Genomic DNA, 8,108 nt, shown 5'->3' with positions numbered 1-8,108 from the left:
CGCTCAAAGACTGGTGTTTTCCTTCAGCACGGCTTCAATTAGTGAGGACAGTGGCAAAGGTAGCCTTGACCTGTCCCTATTTCTGCATGAGCCCTTACGACCGATAATAATTTAAAAAGAACTTTAAATGAAATGTCTGCTTTCATTAATAAAGCATCAAGTCATGAGGGCAGAGCCTACGTCCAGTTCTGCTCCTGGACGCATCCTAAGCATGCCCGGCGCACAGAGGGCCTGGGCAGCTGTGCGTAAGTCCACAGTGAGCCAACACTCGGAGACACTTAAAGTGCTTAAGAGTCTGACATTCTCTCTGTGTGCTGTGGATTCTACAGTATCCTCATTCTTCAGGAAACTGTCTTCAACATCAGATATGCTCAAAGTCTCTCACCTAAAATAACTCCCACAAACACATCCGCTCAGTTACTAACCACCTCAAGGACACTAATACTTTGATGTGCCTTACAAATATAATCTCACAAGTTATGGCTTATTTTTCTTAAATTTTACTTCAGCCCCCCCCCTTTTTTTTTTTTTAATTTGAGATAGGTCTCCCTTAGTTGCCCAGGCTGACCTTGAGTTTACTCTAGTAAGCCCTCATACCTGTGATTTTCCTACCTCAGCCTACATCAGGTCCAGCTAATGAATATTTTGTTTGTTTGTTTGTTTGTCTGAGACAGGGTTTCTCTGTGTAGCCCTGGCTGTCCTGGATCTCCCTTTGAAGACCAGGCTGGCCTTGAACTCACAGAGATGTGCCTGCCACTGTCTCTGCAGCACTGGGGTAAAGGCATGCGCCACCTATCATTTTTTCTTCCCTTTCCCCTTCCTACCTTTCTTTATTTTCTCTTAAGACAGGGTTTCTCTTCGTGGCCCTGGCTGTCCTGGAACTTGATTTGTAGACCACGATGGCCTCAAACTCAGAAGTCTCTGAGAGCTGAGATTAAAGGCATGTGCCACCATGTCCAGCCTCTAACATTTTCTTTAAGCCCAACAAAACATTGTTATTTTATACAGTAAATGTGAAGAGCTACTTTCAGTAAAACAAAACAAAACTCTCTCCCAAGTATGGGCGACTGGCAAAACAGGACAGCGGGGAAAGGCGCTTGCTCTTCCAGAGGACCCAGGTTCAATAACCATCAGTAACTCTAGTTCCAGGAGATCTAACACCCTCTTTTGGCCCCGGTGGGCACAGAGCATACACGTAATGCAAATACATAGATGCACACAACACATGAAATAAAATCAAATAAATTCTTCAAAAAGTCCTTTGACTTAAAAGCCATCCGTTACCATGTGTTTACTGAATATAAAGGTCCTTTACAGAGGCGAGGCTGGGTGGTGTAGACACTATAGGCGCCTGGGCAGGAAGTCTAATCCAGGCCAGCCTGGGTTACAGCGACACCTGTCTCAAAAACAACAAAACTCTCAACCAAGCAACCTTACAAAAAGCTCCTTTACAATCCAGCTCCAGCAAGCATCTTAATTTCTTATGGACTGCTTTTAGCCTTTTCCTCGGTAATTACTTCCCACAAACGTATGCTTACACCCGCACTGACAAGTCACAAAATCCTTTCACACCTATGCATGCGTTCCCTGGGCCGGGCGGTGGTGGCGCACGCCTTTAATCTCAGCACTCTGAAGGCACAGACGATAAGTTCGAGACCAGCCTGGTCTACAGAGCGAGTTCCAGGACAGGCTCCAAAACCACAGAGAAACCCTGTGTCGAAACAAACAAACAAACAAACAGACAAGGGCAGTCCCCAGTCTTTCCACACTCTACGCTTCTTCCTATTTGCAGCCTGTACGCTGGATTCGCCTCCGATTCCGGAGCGCTGCCGTTTTGTTTTGTCCCCCGGGCCTGTGGTAAATAATCAACGAGCAGAGCCCGAGTAGGAAGGTGGCAGCCGCAGCCTCGGCGCGCACAGGGCGGTTCTCCCCCCCCCCTCCCGGGCGGCCCGGGGCGAGACCGCAGCCCTTCCCCAGACTCACCGTGAGCCCGGGCGCGTCCTCCCCGGCGGCCCCGCTGCAGCCCTCGGCTCCTCCGCTCGACGCCGGGGTCTGCTGTGCCCCGGGCGACCCTGAGACGGTTGAGATGACTCCACCCCCGGCCGAGACGTGGCTGGGACTGGTCGGTAGCAAGCCCGGGAGAGGCGCGCGCGCGCCCATTGGCCAGCGCGCCGAGCGTGCGCCCGCCCACGCAGGGTCCAAATCGGCGCGCGCGCACTGCTGCTGGAATCCCGGCTGTCCCGGTGCTTGGACGGCACCTACAGGAGACAAGGCGGGAGAGCAGCTGGACATACTTTATTTTGTTTTCATTGTGTTTTAGAGACAGGGTTTCTCTGGGTAGCTTTGGGCCTGTCCTGGAACTCGTTCTGTAGACCAGGCTGTCCTCCTGCCTCTGCCTCCCTTAGTGCTGGGATTAAAGGTGTGCACCACCACCACCACCGGCGGGAACTGGACAAATTAAATCTGGAGAAATGACTGCTGAAGAGCTGACTTTCTTTCTTTCAGTTCTTTGAGACGGGGGCGGGGTGGGGCAGGAGTGAGGTCTTGCAATGCAGCCCTTCTTAGCCTGGAATGGAACTTGCTACGTAGCTCAGGCTATCCTAGAACTCTTGGCACTCCTGTCTCAGCCTCCCAAGTGCTGGAATTAGGCACGCTCCACGTTGCCCAAGGCTTTAAAACCAATTAGTTGAAAGATAAAAGCCGAGCACGGTGGCGGAGGCATATTGCGATAAAAAAGAGCAAGAATTTGAAGCTCTCCTAGACGACATAGACTTCTTCCAGCTACGAAAAAGCATTCCACCAGGACTGAAGAATAAAGCGGATTTCTTCACCATTGGAAGTTTTCAAAAGGAAGCTGAGCAAGTTAGGGGTAATGCCAAAGCGATCAGTAGGATGACTGCCTGCTCTCCTCCCCCTTCACTGTGCTGAAAATCAAACCCAGGTCTTCCTACACACTGTGACAGCTTCTGATCCCTCGGTCACTCACCTGCCCTGAAATAAATGTTTTGGGGAAAAAAAGAAAAAAAAAAGAAGTTGGACAGATTGTTTTTAATTAGTTAATTTATTTTATGTGCATTCATGTTTGGCCTGTATGTGTGTGTGTCTGTGTGAGAACGTTAAATCCTCTAGAACAGGAGTTACAGACAGCGGTGAACTTCCATGTGGGTCTTCTGGGAGAGCAGTCGGTGCTCTCAACTGCTGAGCCACCCTTCCAGCCCCCATAAGCGACTTTTAAGCGCTCTTCCAACGCTAGAAAGGTAATATTTTCTGCGAGTTACTACACAGTTGGGAAGGATGCCTCAAGAGACTCTGCAGAGCCGGAATTCGGCTTAGACTATGGGAACCGTGGGGGCAGGGCCCCACACCAACCAACCAAACAACCATCCTTGTAAACTTTCACTGCTCCTAGATTATTGTGCAGCTCTGGGGCGGTGGTGGCATAGAAATAGCAATTTGTCTCTTTGTGATTTCTGCATTTAGTCCAAACTGAGGTTAGGCAACAACGGATTCCTCATGAAGGTTGCGTGGTGTGTTTTGTCCTGTGGAGGCACTCAAATTTACTAGGACTCCGATTCTTCCCTGGGCTTCCCCCACTTCAGTTGTAGGACTGAACCAGAGACTAGCTAATGCATTATGCAAATTGTAAAATTATGAACTATAAAGAATCACAAAACAGTATAACTGACGTGTGTGTGTGTGTGTGTGTGTGTGTGTATATATATATAAAATCTTTTCCCCCCAGATGATCTATGTTTATGGTTACGATTTGCTCATTGCAGTAAAGTGTTTCCTGTAACCATTTTGGAGTTACTGCTTAATTTAACTACTGGAATTTCCTGCTACTTAACCCTTCCAACATCTTGCTCTTCCTATTCCAACGGTGACTGTATATCAATTAGTCCCACCTTCAGAACTGAAGTGGAACCTTCCTCGGATGGTTCTCTGAAAGACCAATTACAAATTAGTCAATACTGTATTAAGTTTGGTTGGAAGGATCAACTGCAGTTCCGGCAAAGGAAAAAGGACAGAAAGGGCTCCATTCTGGGTGTAGAGTTTCCATTTGTCCACTAGGGGGAGGTGTGTTACTGATAGGCTAGAGACCAGAAAGATTGCCCCAACTATGAATCTAGTTGGCCTGGGACTAGCTATTTAGACTAGACTGGCCGCCAACTCACAGAGATCTGCTTGCCTTTGCCTACCAAGTTCTGGGTTTAAAGGCATGTGCTTCCACCACTGGTTTAATTTAGTATTTTTGAGGCAAGGGCTTCATTCTGAATTTCAGGTTGGCCCAAAGCTCATACCTACCCTCCTATCTAGGTATTATCATTATTTGTTTTATTTTGTTTATTTGAGGCAGGGCCCCATATAGCTCAAGCTGGCCCCAGGTTCATTATGTAGCCAAGGCTAGACTTGAACTCCTGATCCTCTTGTCTCTGTTTTCTAAGTGTTAAGATTACAAGCATGTGCCCAGTAGCCAGAATGTCATTATTTTTTAAAAAGCAGAGTGCCTTAATGATATAATTAAAGTGTGGATATGGAAAAGAATGTAACACAGCTTCCTTTTATAATGATCTAATGTTTTCAGATTTCAACAATTCAGGAATCGTTATGGATATGGAACAAATGTCATATTGAAAATGCTTTATGTAAAACTGTATTATTGGATGCACATGCATGCTTTTACCCGTGCACATTCGAAACTAGTACACGTTAACAAAACTAGATGGAAAGCCAGGACATGGATTCTAGTTCTGTCACTTTATGTTTAGTCCTCCCTTCTAGAAAATAATGTTAATTACTGCTGCTTTTTCACTCTTCTCGTGTTAAGGGATAATTAAGGGAGCTAAGTTAAGTTTAGTGGTCACAAAAATAATAAACTACGATTCCCAAAATGCCTCTGGACGTGGGGGTGGTGGGGGAGACAGTTACAGCTTCAGGGCAAAGGTGGCCCGGCTAAGTCCAGCAGCAGAGAAGGGTGCAGCTCGTCCTTGACTGATTTCTAATGCACGTAGGGATATGTAGTTCCCATAAGGTCACAGCGTGCCTTCAGACCACGTCTTTGACTACAAGTCCCGTGAGGACACGCGGCTCGAGCGGCGCCTGCGTGCTGAAGCTAAAGGAGCGTGTGGGCGGCGCTAGCGTCTGGAGGAGTAAAGATGGCGGCTCGGGGTCCTCCGCCTTCATTCCCGGGCTGAAGCCCTCGGAGGGAGGCGGCGGCGGCGGCGGCGGCACCCGGCTGCCAGCGTTCTGGCGGTGGTGGCTTTGGCAGCAGCTGCGGAGGCTGGAGCCATGGCGGAGCTGGAGCACCTGGGAGGGAAGCGGGCAGAGTCGGCGCGAGCGCGGCGGGCTGAGCAGCTGCGGCGCTGGCGGGGCTCGCTGACAGAGCAGGAGCCCGCGGAGCGGCAGCTGCAGACGCGGCGCGGGAGCCCGCGGGTCCGCTTCGAGGATGGCGCGGTCTTTCTGGCTGCCTGCTCCAGCGGGGACACGGACGAGGTGGCCAAGCTCCTGGCAAGAGGCGCGAACATCAACACGGTCAACGTGGACGGCTTGACAGCCCTGCACCAGGTGCGACTCCCCGTTCGGCTCGGTGGCGTGGGGCAAGCGTGTGGCCCCTTGGGCCGCCTCGCCCGAAGTATTCATTACTAGTGTCACGGTGGAGCCAGCCCGCTCGCAAAGACCACGCCACGTGAGCCGACTCGCGCACGTTCTGGGCCACCTGCTTCCCCTCCGCGAGTCTTTTCCAGACCTTAGGGTTAGGGTCCTAACGCGAGGGACTGGTGTCACCCGGGTGACTGGTCAGTGTTTGTATTTCCCTCCACCTACTTGGGTTGTCATGGCGACCGATGGATTTGGTCCTTGGTGGTTATCTCCATAGATTAGTCATCGTTTGCATCTGTCTTGTGCCTGTACGGTCATGTCACTCATGCGTACACTTAGTGACATTAGCCTGATACGCTTTCAGAAATTCAGCTTTCTGTTTGCATGGCCCAGTTGTCGAGATGCCTTGGGTCAGTTAAAGAAAACAATCCCAGTAGCGGATTAAGACAGGCAACTCTTGTGAAACGACACTTGTTTTGCTGAAGCGTGGTTTGTGCCTTCTCCAGGCCACCCTTAGAACACCCTTGACCTCTTTGTTATGGGTGTCTCATTTTCTTCGCAGCTCTGCCATTTCTGTCAGGGACAGAATTATTTCCGTCTGGTACTTATGGAATAGACTTTCAATGTTATTTCTGAAGCTCTCTGTAGAAATGATGATCTTTAAAAAAAAAATATGTGTGTGGGGGGGAGGTTGCAGGTAATCTGAGAGTTTGTTCTTAGCGCCTTGATTTCTCTCACTTATGCAACAATATTCTCTGTATACGGACTGTCCTGACTCCACCCCCTCTCCCCAGCTGAACTTCATTAGTTATTTTGGTGAGCTGAGTTGGGCACCCACTGTCCTTGGTTCTCCCCCTTTGAACACAGAATCTCATGTAGTTCAGGTTGATTTACAGCTCTTCCTGTAGCTGAGCATGGCCTTAAGCTTGTGAGCCTTCTGTCTCTATGTCCCCAGGGCTGGGACTGCCCAGGCTTTGAAGTTCTGAGGATGAAACGCAGGGCTCTGAGCATGCTAGGCGGGAAATCTGCCAACAGAGTTCACCTCAGCTCTTTCTTCTCTCCCTTTTTTCTCTCTGTACAGTGAATGTGTTCACAGGAGAACCCACTTTTAAATAATAATTCAAGTTTATGTTAAGACCCCTCCTTAAGGATATTTAGCTAATAGCTTAAACTTGTTATTGCTCTTTACTGTGGAAGAAAATCTCTTACCCAATATTATTTAGTGCACCACCTGAAGTATATATAGATCAGTATTTGTATAGTACTTTGCTGTTTAAAATGATTTCACGTGTCTTCCCTCATGTGTTCTTCTGCAACCCAGTGTAGATGGTAATAATGTAACTCCCACTTTACAGAGGAGTGTAGATGGTAATAATGTAACTCCCACTTTACAGAGGAGGAAACGGAAACCAAGAGAAGTGTGTGTGTGAAGCTAGGAAGGATAGCAGTTGCCTGTGAAGTGTGTGTGTGTGTGTGTGTGTGTGTGTGTGTGGAAAGCTCGGAAGAACAGTTGCCTACCCACCAAATAAGGAATTGGGTATAAAATGTGGTGGAAACTAAGAGAACTACATTGAACTCTAAATAAGATTTAAACTAAATTTTTGAACTCTTTGGAAGGGTGAATTCCATACACGTGAGGTCAGAGGTCAGCCGGGTGTCTTCCCCCATCATTCCCCACCTTTATATTAAGTATTATTATTTTTAGCATAACTCGTGACCTCCTTTATTGTGGTTAGTGTGTGTGTGTGAGTGCCGGTATGTGTGTGCGGTAAGTTGAAGGAGTCAGTTTTCTCCTGGCATCATGGGTTCTGGGTTTGGGGATGGAACTCAGCTGGCTGGCTTGCTCAACAAGTGTGCTTTCCAGCTGGGCCTTGTTTCTTTTAAAGTGACTCTGCTTGCTGAGTTTATCGCTTCCCGTGCGTTTGAATGTCGCTCTGGGAGGTCACTCATGATGGACCCTGCCTTCCAGCGCTGTCTCTCTCTCCCCTTCCGGCTGTCTCTCTCTCCCCTTCCAGCGCTGTCTCTCTCTCCCCTTCCGGCTCTGTCTCTCTGCCTATCAGGAGACTGATTGCCTTGGTACCTCTCCCCTCCTCACTAACACCCTCGATTGTGAAGTGCAATGTCTGTTAGTTGATGAACTCTTTGCATTCAGTCATCTCTTGAAGTAGGAGAGGAAGGGGATGACAGCTATGGAATATATTTTCTTTTACCTAGAAATGTAATAGAAAAATTCCTTCATATTTACAGGCTTGGCTGTTGAATTGAATGCATCTACTCAATACTAGGTAAATTCAGTTAAAGATTAATCTGCTCAAAGGTTTGATGTTAAGTTAAATAACTTTCTGGTTTGAATTTTTCCTTCCTCCTCCTTCCCTCCTTTGAAAAAGGGTCTTAGGTGGCGGTGTGCACTCTTTTAAGCCCAGCACTGGAGAGGCAGAGGCGCAGGTGCATCTCGGAGTTCGAGACCAGCCTGGCCTACAAGAGCTAGTTTCAGGACAGCTTCCAAAGCC

The 8,108-nt window shown here is 48.4% G+C and overlaps 1 protein-coding gene across 1 annotated transcript in view; it reads left to right on the top strand.

Annotated features, from left to right (window-relative positions):
• The first annotated feature begins 5,218 nt into the window (after positions 1-5,218).
• The window catches only part of Ppp1r12b (protein phosphatase 1 regulatory subunit 12B), a 159,858-nt gene continuing 156,968 nt past the window's right edge, over positions 5,219-8,108 (top strand). The window contains exon 1 of the mRNA XM_051204053.1: positions 5,219-5,565. Within this exon, the coding sequence (XP_051060010.1) occupies positions 5,290-5,565 (276 nt within the window). The 5' untranslated portion in view covers positions 5,219-5,289. The remainder of the gene's footprint in view (positions 5,566-8,108) is intronic.

The sequence above is a fragment of the Phodopus roborovskii genome, unplaced genomic scaffold, assembly GCF_943737965.1.
Source record: "Phodopus roborovskii unplaced genomic scaffold, PHOROB, whole genome shotgun sequence".
Lineage (NCBI taxonomy): Eukaryota > Metazoa > Chordata > Mammalia > Rodentia > Cricetidae > Phodopus > Phodopus roborovskii.
Note: the sequence above shows the minus strand (reverse complement) of the source record. Positions and strands in the feature narration are given on the sequence as shown.